Consider the following 18,928-nt stretch of genomic DNA (forward strand, 5'->3'; position numbering starts at 1 on the left):
TCCTCCAGTAACAACCTGATCTGATCCCTTCTGAAATCCAACAAGAATTTCTTCATGGAAAGAAGACGGCACCTTTTTGCCGGCATTAAATCTACATCAAATTCAACAACATAAACTAGACTGCAAAGTTATACCATAATGCCAACTAAAAGAGAGGATACTGAGTGTATCAAAGTGTGGTCGGATGTTTGTCCCTCTAAAATCAATGCACTATGTTCCCTCCTCAAAAGTTTTTAGAAGCATTATAAGTTTAGTCAGTTGAGATTTCTTGATTCTAGTTCCTTACAACATAGAATCAATCATATTGGTGGGCACAGGTGGTTACAATTACTGCAGCTTGACGGTCTTCAAATATAGTTTTTTTTATTCACCACACAAATGTTGTGCAAAAGTACTAATCAGCAGCTTTCCATTTTACTGCCCTCCAAGCCTCTTTAAAAGTCTGTTTCTGCCATGTCTGGCATCCTCTCCAATTCCTTTGCGGCGTTGCCCATCATGTCCAAACTACTTCTTTGCCTTTATGTTGTTTTCTTCTTGCCGCGGAGGTAAGTCTGGAAGTAGAAGTTGCTGAAGAGAATAATGAGGCTGATTATATAAATGAAAACAATAGCGTTGAAACCGTCGGGGAAATCGCAATCTGTGAACAGGTTGTAGGAAGAGTGGGCAGCGATGGCCACAAACTGGCTCTGTGTGGGCAAGAAAGGAAGCAGAGTTACACATCGACAACCTGAATTCTTGCGCTTCTGCACTATGATTTCTGGTGCATGCAGCCCTGTGGTTACTTTAATGCAGTGCTGAACTGTTTGACATTCTCAAACACGAAAACCAGCACACTAGTTTGGGCGCTTGCTGTGCTAATGACAAAGCTGAAAGCATTTTAGGGATAGTCACTAAAGTTTGAGAGATGTTAACCTTTTTTTCAAAATAGAAGAAAAACAGCAATTTTCTCCCCACAGGGAAATATTAAATTGACCTGGAGTTTCCATCAGAAAAAGATATTGCAATCAGTGGCGGCCGGCAATTTTAGGAGGGAGGGGGTGGGTGGGAAGCACACTCACTCATTCATTTACACACGCACGCACATCCATTCACAACACTCATCAACATTCAAACATACACGCACGCACCAAACGTTCATTTAAAAGAAAAAGAAAAAAAATCACACACACACATTTACTTACCTTCAGCTCGGAGGTCCCAGGAGGGTTGGGACTGCTGCCTTCCCTCACTGGCTGACCTTAGGACAGCCAATAAGGGAAGGCAGCATTCCCAACTTCGTCAGAGTGGGATGGGGGCAGTGAGAGTGCTGATCCCACCCCACTCTGTGACGAGGTGTCACTGATTGACATTCGCCCTGGGTGCTTCAGGGCTTGAATCAATGGATGACGCTTCCCCTCGTCACCGAGGGGGAAGGGCCTCGAGGCACCTTTGCTGAGCCGAGGAGGTCACGCCCAGAGGAGCTGTGACCTCTTCAGCCCAGCAAAGTTCATCTCAGGCAGTCAGGTGTCTGCGCAAATCGCACGTCTCGCTCCTGGCTGCCTGAGCTGAACATGAAGAGTGTCTGTCAGACTGACCTTTGTTCGGCCTGACAGCCACTCTTCATGGAGGGGCAAAAGGTGGGGGGTGGCCCCTCTGCCCTAAAGGACGTGCCGTGCCTGACTGCAATAAAAAAAAGGAAAGATTGTACATATTCATAAGTTAGTGTGGTTATTCTGTAAAAATAAAGACACCTTAAACGAAAATGTAACAATCTGTGGATTTTTGTTTTTAAAAAAAGTTACAATTGTTAGTTAACATATTTTAGAAACTATGGTAAAGTACAAAAAACAAGTTATGAGCTTTAAAGAAGTTGGAATTGTTATTGAAAACATAACGAAAACATTTTGATCTTTATAGTAAACCCAATGAAGAACTCATGATTTAAGCATGTGTTTAAGCTGGACCCCACAGAACTGGTCCCTGCCTGGGGCTTTAGGGAGTCATCCAGACCTCCCGTAACTCCACATTTGTGAGTTGGCCTACACCCTCTTCTCATGCCCACAAATGAATATCAAGTGTTTTTGGGGTTCTGAATAATAGTGAGCAATAGAGTAAAGATATAAGCTATTTCCCCATGTACCCACATTTACAATTTCGCTTCAACAGGGTTGAAGTCTGAGGGATCTGTGAAGTCTTTGATGTAGGGAATCATGATCTGTCAGAATGGAGGTATCTACTGGTGCCTATACATCTCGTACACAGACAGAAGGTCTGTGAAAGAGCACAGAATAGTACCACATGTTCCGTCTCCCAGCTTTAATATTCCACTGGTATCCCACACTCTGAAACCCTTCAAGACATACATTCGGCCAAACATGTTTCTCATCCACAGTGCAGTTTCCTTTATCGTCTGTTGTGCCACCCCACTGCTTGCTTGGGTTTCCTGCAATAACTGAAACGCGCTGACTGTCGCCGGGGAGGTCCAACAGGGTCCTTTCCACATATAGAAAATGTAGGACGTGCCTGTCGTCCATCAACTATCTCTTATTTGCAAAGGCCCCTTCATTTATAATTATCAGGTTGGAGGCCTCATAGAACGAGGTCATATCTGCTTCCCCCGGCCCTCTATCAAATAGGAACTTGAAGCTAAGGCAATTCAAGAATTATCTCCACTCTACAGAAGCCCACAAAAAAAGCAATTTAGGCACATAAAGTAATCGCACAGAATTTGAAGTTGAGATAGAAGGTGCAACAAGGAGACAATCTTAACAATGGCTGTACTGCCCATCAGTGATGAAGGAAACAGGCCCAGAAAGTGATGTGTACGAATTGACCATTATTTGTGTGGTGTAACCCAGAATTTTGTCTATATTGCTTTTCTTGGCAGTAGCTCTATGGGCATTTTACCCCTGCTAACAAGTGGCAAAGTGCCTGTGTTCCCCTTTTAAACATAATGAAATTGGTATACACCTGATTGGCATATTTAACTTACCTGTAACTCCCTAGTGTACGGGGAAAAAGGTTCCCATGGTATGTTAGTTAAATGTCACTAGTGGACTACAGCACCCATTGAGCCATTCACTACAGTGACAGAGCAAACACAACTGTAGGGCTACCATTTGTAGAGTGGCTGCTGCAGATTTAAACTGCAAATCCGACCTGTCAAAATAATCATTTTTGACAGATTAAAACCTCCCAGTTAAATATGTATAAGTTATCTATATGTCAGCCTTACTGCCCATAAGGCAGAGCAGGGTGCATAATATTTAAATTTAAGGCATGTAGAAATTTAGGGCCAGATTTACAAGACCCTAGTGCCTTCCTGTGCCACACTAGTGTCATTTTTTAATGCTAATGTGGCTCAAGGAGGCAATTTTCACCAAGCCATATTTACAAAGTGGCGCAATGCATGTATTGCGCCACTTGGCGACCCCTTGCACCACATTATGCCTGCGTCAGGGGGGCGTTCTGGTGTTAGGAAGCTGACAAAAATGGCGCAGTGAAGTCTACAAGATGTCACTGCACCATTTTGGTGTCACTTTTAACGCTTGCTCAAAGCAGATGTTAAAGTGACACACCCGTTTTAATGAATGGGCCTCCTTGCACTTTGCTGTGCTAGTGTCAAATTTTTTTACGCTAGTGCAGCAAAGGCCACAATAGCGTAAAAAATGTTGACCCTATTGGCCTAACGTGCACCATGGACCACTGTATTGTAAAAACGGTGCACCCATGGTGTCGTTAGGTGGGGCAGGGGCAATGTAAGAAAACTGGCGCATCAGCACTGATGCACTAGTTTCTTGTAAATATGCCCCTTAATTTTAGACGCCCTTACAGTGAAAAAAAAAAAAAACTATTTTCAATGTAGCAAGGCTGTCTGCTCCTTTTTAATTATGCTAATTTTGGTTAAGAAACAGTTAGTGTGAAGATTTTTAAAATATTATGCAATAGTTATTAAAAATCCAATTCAATGGTGAAGTCTGATTTTTGATAAACATTAAGGAAAAGGTACTTTTAGAAAGTTAACTTTTCATTGCCTAAAGCCTCTGGAGGCCCATTTGCATTTACTATCACTTCTGGCAGGCAATAATTACTATGTGAATGGGTATGCATGTCCCCTGAGAGCAAACAATAGGCTGACCTGAATGGTCAGAGATGACCGACCTGAACTTGAGACTATGCAGGGAGGGGCCTTGGCACCCCGTTTGAAATCACAGTGGCAAATCCTGCTTGACATTTCTGTTGGGGGTTTACATATAATACTTAGAGCGCACTTCAAATGGCGAGAATACGTTGAAAGATAATTTGTGTGTCTCCACTGCTATTTGCTGCAAAACCCTACTTGTGTTCTACCAGACTTCGGTCTCTGGGATTATTGGGGGTGCAGTGACTGTTCCAAACTGGAGGTTTATTGTTAGATGTGGGAGGACAATAGGATTCCCATAGTACATGCCCCACACACCCCCCCAGCCCTTAGAGCCCACGTTTAGTGTGGCTGAATTCTTCCACCATCTTGAAACTGCCCAAAGGGAATAGGGCTGGCCCGAGAACTTTTACTCCATTAGCTACAGCATGACCATGAGGTATTGCCCCCCACTAACTAGTGCCAGGCATACACGTGACACCTACAAGCGCCCATATCAGAACATTCCTGAACCTGAGGAACATTAGAAAAGAACTGGACCTGCTGTCTGAACTGAGAAGAGCCTTGAAAGGAGTGGATCTCCTCAATCTTTGGTACACAAGGAGAAATGGTATACTCCAATGGTCATAAGCCTGACCGCCTGGTAAACCTTTATGGGCACAAGAAGCTACAAAAGGCCTGTGCCTGCAAGTGACCAGTTGATCAGCGTAAACTGGGCCTGGACTAAACCCTGCTGTTTGGCCTCTACCTGCCACCCTGTGTGACTCTAAGTGCCTACCCTGAGATTGTGGGGAACTTTAGAAGGGTACTCCTGTAGCAGACTGGAATGTAAGGGACTGAAGTAAGAAGGAAAAATCATTGACCAGGACGAAACTGGTTGGTGTATCTGACCCTTGATCCCTCGTGGTCAATGCAAAATTATGCCAAGGTCCCAATCCTATCATGACCATTGACAATCATGGGCTCTCTGTGCTTCTTGGAGCTATTTTTAATTAAAACTTTAAAAACGCATATCTTCGGTTCTTATTGGATTTTTGTGATTTCGGTGTCATTTTGTTTATTAATTTTTTACTTTTTTCCTAATTTGTTTTGGGATTCTTATTGTTTTGCATTTCAACTTTATTACTGTTTTGGTACTGCATACATACTTAACATATTTCCCTAAGTTAGGCCAGTTTGCTCTGTGCCACAGATTCCAGGTGGGTTGAGCTGAAGTTACTTTAGTGACTTTAAGGGTTTACTTAACAAGGGTTGTTATTATTCCTAGAGATTGGTAGTCAACCCCCCCCCCCCAAAAAAAAAATAATAATAATGTGGTTTCTAAGAAGAGGTCAATATGCAGCCATTCTAGTGGCGGTACCATGTTATTTTGTCAAAATTGCATCCTTTCAGTCATTATAGGTAATAAAGTCCTTCTCTCAATTTGTTTTAAGATTAAGGGCCCACTGGAGGTCTGTTTCTGCAGCACCGATCATGTATAGCACTGGCCTGGCCAAGTTAACTCTGAGACCCAAGAACTCACCATACAATGTATCTACCTACAGGACTCAGGCCTGGACCATCAGGGTTACTAGAGTTATCTAAGCAGATCATCTGCATATAATGACACTCTGTCTGTGACCCCCAGCACCTACTCAAACATCCTCAACTGGGCATCAATCCTAATCCACTCCGCCAGTGGTTCTGTGGTAGTGCGAGTAACAGAATGGACAGTAGACACCCCTGCCTGGTGACTGTGTATTGGGAAAGTGTTGAATAATACACCTATATGAACTCTGGCCACCAATTGTGCAGAGAGGAGATGTACACAGTCAAGAGGTTTTGGGCCTATATTCAATTTCTCTAGGAGAAAAAACAGCTAGTATCCTTCAGTAGAACCAAATGGCTTTTAAAGTTAACTATAAGGACAGCAAGGAGGCCATCTAAGTGATCAGTCAAAGACAGCACATTGTGGGTGAATCTGATATGTCTAGTGGAGTATATGGGCATGAAGACACACAAGTCCAGCTGTACCTTTGCCAAATTCTTGGTTTCTACATTAGGGAAATTGTGGCATATGAGGGGCACAGCTCGGCTGGTCTACCAGTTTTGTGTATTACAGAATGCAATTCTCCACTTCGGATAATTATTCTGTATATGTTTTGTGTAATAAGTTCCATTAAGGTCCAGACCCCTAGACCATAAGCCCGATTGGAACCCTACAGTGGTAAGACATGAAACTCAGCGCTGATACTGCATGATTACATTATATTAGCCTATAAAGTTTGGTAGGAATTAACCTGATCAGGAATATTTTGATCAGTCATTCTCATATTTAATCATTTTTACAGATACCTGACATTAGCTTTGGTGACAGTATCACTTCTATAATTTTGGGTCAAGTAAAGAGATTTTTCTTGATTTGTTCCTAAAGAAAGACCACCAGCACTTCCTTTTGAAGGCATTTCTGAGGGATAAAACATGCTGGCCTATTTGAGTTGAGGGATAAACTATTCCACTTGCTATGGTTAACTATACTCACAACAGCAAAGGCAGCACACATCCACTATAAGGTATTTTAAACAGTTTTTCTATCTCTGCATATATTGCACTAGGATAACCTTATCCTTGTAATAGCAAGCTCTTTAGAAGTTCATCCATCCTAGGTCTTCTCAAAACATCCAACGGCTACCCTGTTGATCCAGGGTTGCAGCCAGCACCTCCCCACATGAAGAGAAGCCCTATGATAAAGCCCTGCCACTGTGTTGCTTGCTGAGAGCTAAAGACAAGATGTTTTATGTGATTTATCAAAACCCATGTAACAATGATTGTTCACATGTTTTATTATGTTTGGTTGAGGGTCTGTATCCCATTGTGCCTCCCCTTCCTCTAGTAGTCTTTTTGTGTATTACAGGCCTGTACTCACCACATATTTCGGCCTTCAGGTACTGGGCCATTGCACATTGCTCTTCTTCTGGGGGTGTTGCTGCATTCACCCCCTGAGATGAGCACAAGACCTCTCCATTCAACAGGACTGGGTTGCATTTATCTTCATCCAGGGGTCTCGGCTCATGCAGGCTTGGCATCTTTCCATCTCTGCAGTGCCCATTATTCTAAGAGGAGATGCCTGTTTCGATGCTCTTTGGAGCAGCAGCACAGTCTCGCCAGAGGTGCAGAGTCACAGCAAGCAGCACTCAGGGACCTCAGACACCAACACGTTTCCACAATTCCACCTTGCAGTGAATAGTTTGTGGTCTCCCGGAGTTCACTACTGCACTCTAAGATTTCCCAGCAGATCAGTGGACCTTCCATCTGTTTCTAGGGCTGACACTTTGGAAGAGGGAATTAAGTGAGCTCTTGAGGAAAATATTTACGCTGGATATACTTTGGGGCAGGTAGAGGCTTAGATTGATTGCATCCGCTTTGTTTGCCTCGGGCCACAAATCCAAACTCATACCTTTTAATTGGGTGATCTATTTTCATTAACTGAGGAAGGCAGCAATAAAATCTTTATTTCTGGTGATAACTGACAGTAAATGCACCACTTACATATAGAAATTCCTATAGGAAAGCTAGTATGTTTCCTATGAGGAATGTCTGCCAGATATAAATGGAAGTTCCTGACCCTTACGTGGTCCCTCTTGACCTCTGAACTACCTATTACTTTATTTCACTACTTTTCCTTCTGCTGTGACACTTACTTGCCACTGTAGCTGTACTCTCCTCGTCGATATCATTAACTAAGCCCTTCCTTTGATGGACCCTAATGGGTCCCAAGTGTCATGCTGCCTATATGACAAGCCCTCATTGTTTCTGATCCTGAAAACGTGCAGGTTCGCTGATGATCTCTATGTATGCAGACTGACACTTAACTAATCAAAGGTGCACACTGCATTTTATTGTCTCTTGAATGCACAATTAATTCAACTTAATCCAGCATCTAGCACAAAAGCTCACGTCCTAAATGTTGCAAGCTGTAAAACACCCAGATAAAGTAGCAGTGGAGGAGAACAGTGACAGCTCCCACTGACAGGGTTAATGGCTCTCTCCCTACTTTAAAATGATATTATTTAGTTCCTGTCAGTAGGTAAAGTGTTTCAAAGCATATAGATATTGTCTGGAAACATTCTAGATCCAGTTAGACTCAACTGAAAACTACCTTTTTTCCAAAATGGCGAAGCATTCGAATCCCCACCAATGTGTGCTGCACGAAAGTATTAGTCAAGCCTGATGAAATTTAACACAGGAAAAGTGTATTGTATTTACCATAGCACGCAGATACTGGTGCGTGAAGCACCAAAATCTGTATTTTATCCCCCAAAAACTCGAAATAGGCACCATTTATCACACCCGATAAATGACGCACCACAGGGCATCGTTACTTATGCGGTATGATAAATAGCGCCGCGATTCCATTACCTCGGAATCAGGGCCTGTCTGTAAACCTCACCTGACAGGTACTCTGGAGATTTTACAGCTTTTCCTAACTGCTGTAGAGAAAGCTCATAGCTCACTAGAAGATAAAGCTTACATAAATATACCATCATTTTCAATAACACTGAGGAAGCACATTTACAGGAACATGGAAGGGCAAGTTATGTCCTGCATTTAAATTCAGAATATTATGTTTTTTAAAGACATTTTTGCTAAGTGGCAATTTTGGGGGCATGTTAACGGAGAGTACTTGTACACTATGCTCATTTACCCACACTCTTTTGCATAAATAATGAAGATGGTAGGTTTTCACAAGTGAATCTCAACACAACCGAGTCTTGTCTGGTGCCTACTTTAAAATAAGAATGATAACCAGGATTCAATTGACACCTGTGATCAATGGGTCCCTTCAAAGTGGATAGTATAGAGGAATGAGCCTAATCAGACAAGGTGACTGACCAGACTTCTCACAGGGGAGGATGGGGAAGATTCAGAGGGTTATGTGTCTACCCTCCCCAAACCGCGCCAGACGACATAGTCCCAGGACTTAGTCCTAAAGGTTAAAAACAAACACACCAAGTCTTTGGCCCACTATATTACAGAGATTAACAAAATAGAGGCTGGAGGAACTTTCCCTCATTCGGCCGTATTCGATGATAGGCAATACTGTTTAAACAATGTGTAACCAGCAGATTGCCAGATACCTCTGATTATCAGTCAAGTTTGTAAGAATCAAAACAAGTTTAAAAAAAAAAAAAAAAACAGAATAGCAATGTAAATATAAATTAGGTCTGCTACAAATGCTTACTGCCTATTCATTCTGTTGTCCTTTGACAAACCGATGTACAACAAAGGACATGCTTATTCTTGTTTTTATCAGAAGGAATACAGGAATCTATGTTCTCAACACAAAAGAATCCCTCTGTAAGGAAGACAGACTAACACTTGGAGTTGTTACGTGTCGCACCCAAGTACAGATTCACCTATCATTGGAAAAAAACGGAGGGGAAAGGTATCCTTTTTTTGTTAGTAACCATCACCCACTCTACTAGTGACATCCTTCATCATCAGGATCACCCTGGCCGCTGGGGGAGGGGGTTGGGAGATCCTTCAATAAATCTTAAGGTGTAACAGGCTTCCGGGCCTGTTGTTCTGAGAGGAATGTAGAAGCACACAAAGGCTGAATAATATGTCTTAAATGTTTGATTTGATTTTTTTTTATAAACTACTTTTGTGAGAAAACATGCACATATTTCCACTTGCTTATGTTACTTGCAATTTTTGGAAGAAATGCACACAATCTACCCTTGAACCTATGTATCTCCTCCTCCTCTACATTTCAAAAGTGTTTCACTTTCATATTTATCTGCAATACTTTTTCCCTGAAAACATTACACACTTACTAAAATTAACAATAGATGTTTTTCATAATGATTATAAAACTACAATGTCAGATACTAAAATACTTTTTGACGAGTGGCAAAAAAGAAACAGAACATTTTGACTCGACACATTCATAATAAACAGGAGGTAGTGATTTGAACACATACCTGTTTCAAGTGTTAAAACAAAACACTAACTTTAATGGAACAAATCCATTAGAGAGGGATTTGTTCACTGACCTCTCTTCAGAGCGAGGAAGAGGCAGATAAATACAGGTTAGAAAGACTACAAAAAGTGGTGGAAACAGTAGGACCCTATAGGAGCTGTGATGGTATAGATTCAGCAGGTGAAAGTCATACTACAGAAGGATTACGTTACCCTGTAAGCATCAGTTCATGGCATGTAGTGATGTAGATTAACATGCTCCGCATACTCCTGCCATCTAATATTGGGTCTGGAGTGGTGCAAGTTGTTTTTCTACAAAGAAGTGTTTATATATAAAATGTAACTTCAATGGAGGGCACATGTGAATCTACTACACTACATGCCACAAACAGATACTTAAAGAGTAAGTACCATAATCCGTTTGATGGCCTGTGTGGCTGTTGATACACATGCTCTGCAATGACTGTAAAGCAGTCTCCCCATAAAAGTGGTGACTAGCCTGTGGGAGTTGGTCATCTGTAACAGGGTACGTAACACTGCTTGTCCTACACTAGCTTGCTGATGTGCTAAAACATCAACACAGTAGTGTTTAGTGAAGGTGTGTGGTACAGACCATGTAGTTGCCATACAAATGTCAACTTTGGGAATGTTCCAAAGAAAGGCCACAGTTGCTCCCTGTTTAGGAGTGGAGTGTCCTCTAGGAGAAACAGGTAAAGGTGTTTTAGCCTTAATGTAGCAAGTCTGAATACATTTGACTATCCATCAGGCTATACCCTATTTGGATACTGGGTTTCCTTTATGAGGTGGAGAAAAGGCTACAAAGAGTTGTTTAATTTTCCCAAAGGTTTTAGGTCTGTCTAATAGTATATGAGTGCCCTTTTGACATCCAAGGTGTTAAGAGCTCTTTTTTGCAACATATTCTGGTTGTAGGAAAAAAAAGGGGGGAGCTCAATGGACTGATTGAGGTCCAACTGAGAAACCACCTTAGGTAGAAATTAAGGATCTGTTTGAAGAACTACCTTGTCCCTATGCATTTGTAAGAAAGGTTCTTCAAAAGGTTAAGACTGAAGCTCACTAACACATCTGAGTGAAGTAATGGCGACTAAGACAGCCGCCTTCCATGAGAGAAACTGAAGTCAGCATGAGTGAAGCGGCTCAAATGGTAGACCCATAAGTCTAGTGAGTACAATGTTGAGTTTCCATGAAGGGACTGGGGGCGCCAGAGGAGGAATGATTTGTTTGTGTCCTTGCATGAAAGCTTTATTTACTGGAATTCTGAATAGCAATATATGTGGTCTATTCTGGAGATATGCTGCTATTGCTGCGATTTTCAAGTGTATGGAAGTGTAAGCGAGATTTGCTTTCTGCAAATGAAGCAGAGAGCAAACAATGTCTTGTACAGTGGATTTCATAGGATCAATTTGTTTGAGTTGACAGTAGCAAACAAAACATTTCCATTTTGCAGCATAACAGGTTCTAGTAGTTGGTCTGTGTGCTTCCTTGAGAATGTCCATACATTCTGCAGGCAAACCAAGGTAGCCAAACTCTATGACTGCAGGAGCCATATTGCAAGGTTGAGTGACTTGGGGTCTGGATACCTGATTTATTCTTGACTCTAAGTGAGATGGTCCGGCCTGTTGGAAAGCTTCTTATGTGGGACTACTGAAAGACCCAGGTGTGTGGCAAATCAAGGCTGGTGTGCCCAAGTGGGAGCCACAAGAATCGTAGTGAGAGACACCTGCCTGAGATTCCGAACCAGAAGGGAATGAGAGAGAAGGGGGAAAGCGCAGGAAAATATCCCTGACCAACTCATCCATCATGCGTTGCCCTTGGATAGTGGGTGCAGGTACCTGGAGGCCAAGTTTGGGCATTTTGCAATTTCTGTTGTGGCGTAAAAGGTCCATGAGAGGGGCCCACACTTTTTGAAGTATGATTGGAGGACTTGTGGGTGGAGTTCCCATTTGTGGACTTGTTGCTGCATCCGGGTGAGCAGAGTCGTTGTACGTTCCTGGGAGATATTCCACCAACAGGTGAATGTTGTGGTGATGAGCCCATTTCCACATGGTCTAAGACAGGTGTGATTGTTGTGAATCCTGTGCCCGCCCCTTCCTGTTTAAGTAATACGTGGCTGTCCTTGTGTCCGTTCTGACTAGGACAACCTTGTGAGTCAGGGGAGGAAGTAAAGATTTCAGCGCTAGTAATACCACCTGAAGTTCCAAGTAGTTGATGGTTAGCCACTGGTGTTTGGCATCCCAAAAACCCTGAACTTTCAGGTCCTGGAGGTGAGCATCCCACAATGAGTGTGGCAGTCTAACCACACTAGATCTTCCAGGTGACCCTGTGACAGACCATTGGCGAGACAGGAACTGCTGTAGGTTTAGGTTCGCATGAGGAACTTTGGCAATGCAAGAAGCCATCATCCCTAACAGATGCATGTTGTTTCTTAATGCGTTGAATTGGTTTTCTTAAAACTGAGGTAGAAGTGTCTGCAAATTTTGACTACTAGCGACATTGGGGTATGCTAACCGTAACTGTGCATTCAATATTGCTCCCAAGCAAGGTTGAACTTGTAGAGGTTCAAGATGAGATTTGGGGATGTTGACATCCTGAAGAGTGACCAGGTGGAAGTGTTCTGATAGGATGTATATGTTCAGAGGACGGAGATCCAGGATTGGTCTGAGAGACCTGTCCTTTTGGGATTCAGGACTTATAGGGACTACACTCCTGAACCTTGCTGTTGTAGGGGAACATGTTCTGTGGCCTCTCTGAGGAGAAGGCCCTGGACGTCTTGCTTGAGAAGTGATAGTTGTTCCTACAATATCCTGTGGGTGCGAGGGGGAATGTTGGGGGGTGTTGTAATGAGCTCCAGACAATAGCCATGTAGGATAAAGGCAAGGACCCATTGGTCCGTGGTGGTGGTTTCCCAGACTGAATGAAAATGTTGAGGTCTTCCCCGACAGGTATTAGATGGTTGGGGGAAGGGGTAAGTAATCACTGCTTTGCAGTGGAAGTGGCACTATTTCCTCTACCCTTAGTTATTAGCCCCACTGTCTAAACCTCTGAAGAAGCCTCTGCTGTAAGAGGATTGAGGCTGCTTAGGTTGGGAAGTGGAAATTTCTGTGGAGTAGGATTTGTACATTCCTCTTACCATGGGCATTGAAAGAAGTCTGTGTGTGGGAGTTTGTAAGCTTCCTATGGCCTTGGCAGTGTCGGTATCCTTCATTTTCTCAAGTAAGGTATCTACTTGTCTTAGCAGGCACTCTTTATCAAAGGGCATGTTTAAAGCTGTTGGACTTCTAGCTTGAATCCAGAGCACTAAAGCCAAGCATGCCTTCTTGAGAGTATATTGCTGTTGATGACCATGGCTGCTGCATCTAGAGCACACCTATGGTATTGTCCGTAATTATTTGGCCCTCTGACACAAATTGCTGTCCCCGTTGGGAGATATTGCAGCAATTCCTCCATCTCATCCCAATGTGCCCAATCATATCAGGCCAAAAGGGCCTGAGAATTGGCAGTGCCCCAGTGATTAGCGGTTTGTGCCACTACTCTCTTTTCTGCAGCATCAATATTTTTGCTTTCCTTTTCTGGGGAAGTCCCCGGTTACCTGACCTTTAACACTCTTACGGGTGGTGGTGGCAACTTCAAAGTCAGGTGGTGCTTGTGCTCTAATAAAAAGGGGATCTGAAAGGGCCGCCTTATATTTTTTATCCACCTAAGGGGTGATTACTCAGACATGCAGAGGACATATTTAAAGAACCAGTCCGCTCCAGAGCATTCCAGGGAGCATAGGGAGGTACTGAGTGTCCCTGTGCATTGAGGAGAGGGTATCAAACAAAACGTTTGCATCTATGGGCTGTCGTAGGACTCCCGTTGTTAGAACGAGACTGCTCGATTAGGGGCGGCAGCACCATCGTTTATGGGTTACTGAGTCAATCCCACACCATCTAGGCAGTTGCCAGACCAACCCTTTTGGCTAGCTAGCAGCACCTCAGGCAAACCTGAAACAGAAGGTAATTTGTGGCAGCATGAACAGGACACTCAGTGACTTCTCAGGGGAAGTTGTGGTCAACAAGTCCGAACCCTTTGTCTCATTAGCAGAGGTCTCATACACAGCCAGTCAAGAAAGAGATGCAGGATGGTTATCAATGTATTTATTGAAAAGACTGATCTACAATAAAACATATGTCCTGCAATTATTAGGGCAATAAGGCATAACCGTATTAGAATGGTGGTGACTAGCGAGAAGAAAATAAACAGTCCCAATGGAATGAAATACACAGATTAATTATACCTAAGCCCTAACTCCTAAGCAAGACCATAGCAGTGATAGCCCAATCTCTCCGTACCTTGTCCATGAGAGGAGTACCAACCCCTGTTACCTGAAGGAAAGGGTTCTGCCCACCGTCTCCTGGGTTGGCTGAAGAGATGGGGCAGAGGTCAGCAATGAAATAGCCTTCCTATTGTCAGTTTGCCTACACAGCGTTTTTATAAGAAAACATATTTTTGTTCCATGAAAAGGTCTGATGTGGGCATGTGCCTAAGTGTCGGACTGTTTGCAAACTCTTGTGGCAACAACTGCTACCTGGATTAACATGTACTCAGTCTCATCAAACTTGGACTGCTGTACATGGTGAAATGTCATGCACAGAATAATAATAACAATGCTTTCACAGAATCACAAAGTTACAGCTGATTAGAAAATAAAAACATCTCCACTAAAAGAAGGTTAACTAAAATGAAAAAAACTGAATAAATGAAATCATAGCAAATATGTAGGTAATAGGACACAGGCAGCACGTTTGAGCTTGATGGCTGAGAGAAAACAATCTAACGAAGGAGTCGATGCTCATGCGCAATATCACAGAGAGGAGTCACTTGATCTTGTGAGACGAAACACTTCTTCAAAGAAAAACAACTTGCACCACTCTGGATCCAAACTGAATGGCAGGAGTATGCAGAGGATGTTTATGTAAAGCCACAGATGCCATAACCATTTTATTTTTACTTTCCAGGGCAAAAGGAGTGTTCAGTGTAGGTAGGAGGATCAGAACTTTGCCAAGTTTTCAGACTAACAATTGACAAGATAAATAAGATCCATTTAGATGCACTGTATGTAGAATTATCTCAGATGATATCCAGAAGGCCTATATAGTTTCTGGGCACACACTAGACACTTCTGGTGAGGAGAACTCGAGGGATGTGTGCTTTCGGCAAAGCCAATAGTTTTGGGTCCCAAATATATTCAGCAGGCCAGGAATGTGACCTAAGCTGAACACCCACATTAACAACTAGCTAGGAGGCAGATTGTGCTGGTGAAATGAGGTAGCTAAGAAGAGAGGGGGCTGCCACTAGAGAGATGTCACAAGGATCAATCCAATTGTTCACCTGTACTGTTTCCTGCAACATTGCTGCACAACTGAATGTTCAGATTTTCTTTTTTATAACGCTACAAAGATCTAGAACAGGTTCGATACACCACAAGCAGTGGAAAGGCCAGACTTTGGGAATCTTCAAAGTCTCAGAACAGGAGTATACAAAATCACTGCAGTTGTGTGTTGAATAATGTATGTGTGGTAGACAATCCACATGGATCAGTACAACGTGGAATAAAATCAGTGCTTAATTTGTAAATTAATAAGTGCCAGGGCCCAAAATGTTGATCAGAAGCCCATGGCTGGTGTTATCAAAGGTCAGGTGGTGCCAAATACCAAGGCTTCATAGTCTTGATTCCTCCTCATGCCTCTCATCTACCACCGGACACTACCTCCCCCTTTATTTACCTATAGCAGGTATATTTTGATCCCTGTTGTCTCCCTTTGTAACTGTTTTCCATTATGTTCCTCCTCCTTTTCTGCTTTTGTGTTTTTCTCTCTCTTGCTCTGGATAAAAATCTGGAAGTGAAAAATAGGTTCTGCTCCCTAAAAATGAGTGCTGGTGGGCCCCACCTGCAACCACCGGCTCAAATTTTAAGCACTGTGATAAGATCTCCTAAGCTGTAAAATTGGAAGGACATGTATGGGCATTTGCGCATAATGACATCAACATTTCCAATCAGTGAGATCAATTCAATAGGGAGGGCGGCCGGACACTGTTGGAATGCACAAGGACCAGTACGACCATGATAAAGATCTGTATCACCACTATAAGCTTCCTTGATGAGGCTTCAGTGGGCATGCAGAGTCATGTCCTCAGTGCCAATATTTGGAAAAGATAGCTCAAGTCTGCGGTGCACCTACTGCAAACGAAGGAAAGTCAAAAGGCAATCAGCTTACAGAACCCAATAAAACAGCTGAAAGTCTTAACAGGGGTATGCATGGGTTTCTTGCATTGAAGATTGTAGACTATTCTTCTAGTCATAAAAAGCCAGAGATGCATCCTGGAGGATAGATTTTCCAAATGCCATTAAATGTTCAGGTTTGGGATTACTGCAATAAAAAAAATTAAAAAAAACGTTTTCTTCACGTGGCTTCACTTCCCAACTCATCCTGTACTGCATACGTAAGAGGTAGTACATGCACTGTGCTGTACTTTTTGGATCAAGTAGCTGCTTTACAACTAGTGGTATATTGCCCAAGAAGGAGTGGTGGGGCAGCCAGGATTCCTTTAGCTTTAGCGTAAGCTATCTGTATGCACTTGACCAGCCAAATGAATACCTGCCTTGGAAATGGCACACCCTTTGTGTGGCTTGAAGTCGGACACAAATAGTTGTTGTGTCTTACGGAAAGGTTTTATCCTGTCAATATAATGCATTAGCGCCCTCTTGACATCTACATTATGCAGAGAGTATTCCGCTACAGTCTCCTGGAGCGGAAAGAAAACTGGGAGCTCTATTGTCTGAATAAGGTGAAATCTGGAGACCAGTTTAGAGAGGAATTTAGGACTGGTTCCGATAATCACCCTATCATGATGAACGTGGAAGAAACGCTCTTCCAAGGTAAGAGTGTGTGTCTCACTAATTCGCTAGAGCGAAGTGATGGCTACAAGGAAAGCTACCTTCCGAGAAAGAAATTGCAATGGTCAAGAGTGGTCCCAATGGAGGGCCCATGAGTCTTAAGAGAACTAGATTAAGATTTCACACAGGAGCTGTCCTGGGAAACAAAATCCATTTGAGGTCTTCAATGAAAGAATTAATGACTGGTATTCTGAACAATGAAGTATGTTGTCTGTTCTGTAAGTAGGCGGCTACTGCATCCAGATGTAACTGAATAGAAGTGTAGGCGAGGCGTAACCTTTGCAGGTGAAGGAGGTAGCAGACAGTGTCCTGCACAGATGCTGTGAGAGGATTGTCATTTTTAGGGAGACAGTAGTGAATGAACAGTTTCCATTTGGCTGCATAGCTGGCTCTGGTAGTGGTCCTGTGGGCCTCTTTGAGAATAGACATGCATTCTTCCAGTAGGCTAAGGTAGCCAAATCGCAAGGTTAAGCTGCTGAGGGTTGGGTTGCCTGAAAAAGCAGGGGTGTTGTGTGAGAAGGTCTAGTCTGTTGGGGAGCTTCTTGTGGGGCACTAGAAAGAGCATGGTGGTGTACCATGGTTGACGTGCCCAGGTTGGTGTCACTAGAATGAGAGTGAGGGATGTCTGCCTCCGGACCAAAAACGGCAGGAGTGGGAGAGGCGGAAGGTGGGTATGGAAGCCTGCTGCTAAAGTTTGGGCATTTTGCATTCTCAGCAGTGGTGAATAAGTATATTTGTGGAAATCCCCAACAGTGGCAGTGTAGGAGTAGGACATGGGGGTGGATTTCCCATTTGTGGACTTGGACTTGATGATTAAGCTGATTAATAGGTGACCGTACTTCGGTGTTCCTGTTCCCGAAGAGGCCTCTGAACTAATTTTGCCCAAAACGCATCGACAAATCCACAGGAGGAGTCCCTTGTAAAAAAAATCTAAGGAATTAAGGATTTATACGTACTATTAAACAAGAACAGATATTAATGCCCAAAAAAATGTTGCATGTTATGACTACTTCTATGTGGATTGCAGACTGAGGAAAAGGTGCAACCATGTTTTATTTACAATGCAAGGAAGAAAAAGAGACATTTTCAAAAATATTTTACATCTAGGGATTGTGTCTTTTGTTTAGTGGTGATGGGTTTGATAATACATTGGCATTTTTGAATGTGCTCCAAGGACTTGTTTGGAAAGTGGAAACACCACACGGTCTATCATTTATAAGTCAATAACCTGTTTCCTTTGAACATTTTAAAGATAAAAACTGTGTTAAATTGAATAGTTCACTGTGGCTAAAGTTGATTATGTGATTAATCCCTGCAAGATACCATGTTTATCATGTGAATGTGTGAAGCCCAGGTACTGTGGGATTATTTGGGCACACCCCTGGTCTAGGACCAATTGGTTGGAAATTATTTCCATCCAATGGAGCAGAAATCCCTATGGTCTTCCCTTGACGGGTGTTATGTGATCAAGGGAAGGGGAAGAGAGTCAGTACTTTGGAGGCGTAAACCTTTTGGAGGCTGTACCCTTTCCTCTGCCTTTGCCTATGTTTCCCCTGTATCCACCCCTATAGTAGCCCTGTGAAGGTGACTGCTAGGTGAGCCTTGAAAAGATGGAAGAGGTTTCCAGAGTGGGGGTTTTGGCTCCACCACTGTATTGAGAGCACCAAAAGGAACTATGAGGAACAGGTGTATGCAGACGTCCATAGCTTTTGCGGTCAGTATCTTTTTTTTTCTAACCTTTTCGAGCATCTCCTGGAGCTGAGGGTCAAAGAGATGCTTGCCACCACAGGTTACATTTAAAAGATGTTGCTGTACTTCTGGTTTGAAGACAGAGATGAGCAGCCATGCTTGGCAGCGCAGAAGGATGCCGGTGGTTATACCACAAGCTGCTG

General features: G+C 43.0%; 1 protein-coding gene across 3 annotated transcripts in view; it reads right to left on the bottom strand.

The window, feature by feature from the left end:
• Positions 1 to 346: 346 nt before the first annotated feature.
• The window catches only part of LOC138304330 (very long chain fatty acid elongase 4-like), a 60,485-nt gene continuing 41,903 nt past the window's right edge, over positions 347 to 18,928 (bottom strand). For all 3 annotated transcript variants that reach the window (XM_069244291.1, XM_069244290.1, XM_069244292.1), the window contains one exon: positions 347 to 686. In XM_069244291.1, coding sequence (XP_069100392.1) covers positions 519 to 686 — 168 coding nt within the window. In that variant the 3' untranslated portion in view covers positions 347 to 518. The remainder of the gene's footprint in view (positions 687 to 18,928) is intronic.

This window comes from Pleurodeles waltl, chromosome 7 (genome assembly GCF_031143425.1).
Source record: "Pleurodeles waltl isolate 20211129_DDA chromosome 7, aPleWal1.hap1.20221129, whole genome shotgun sequence".
NCBI lineage: Eukaryota > Metazoa > Chordata > Amphibia > Caudata > Salamandridae > Pleurodeles > Pleurodeles waltl.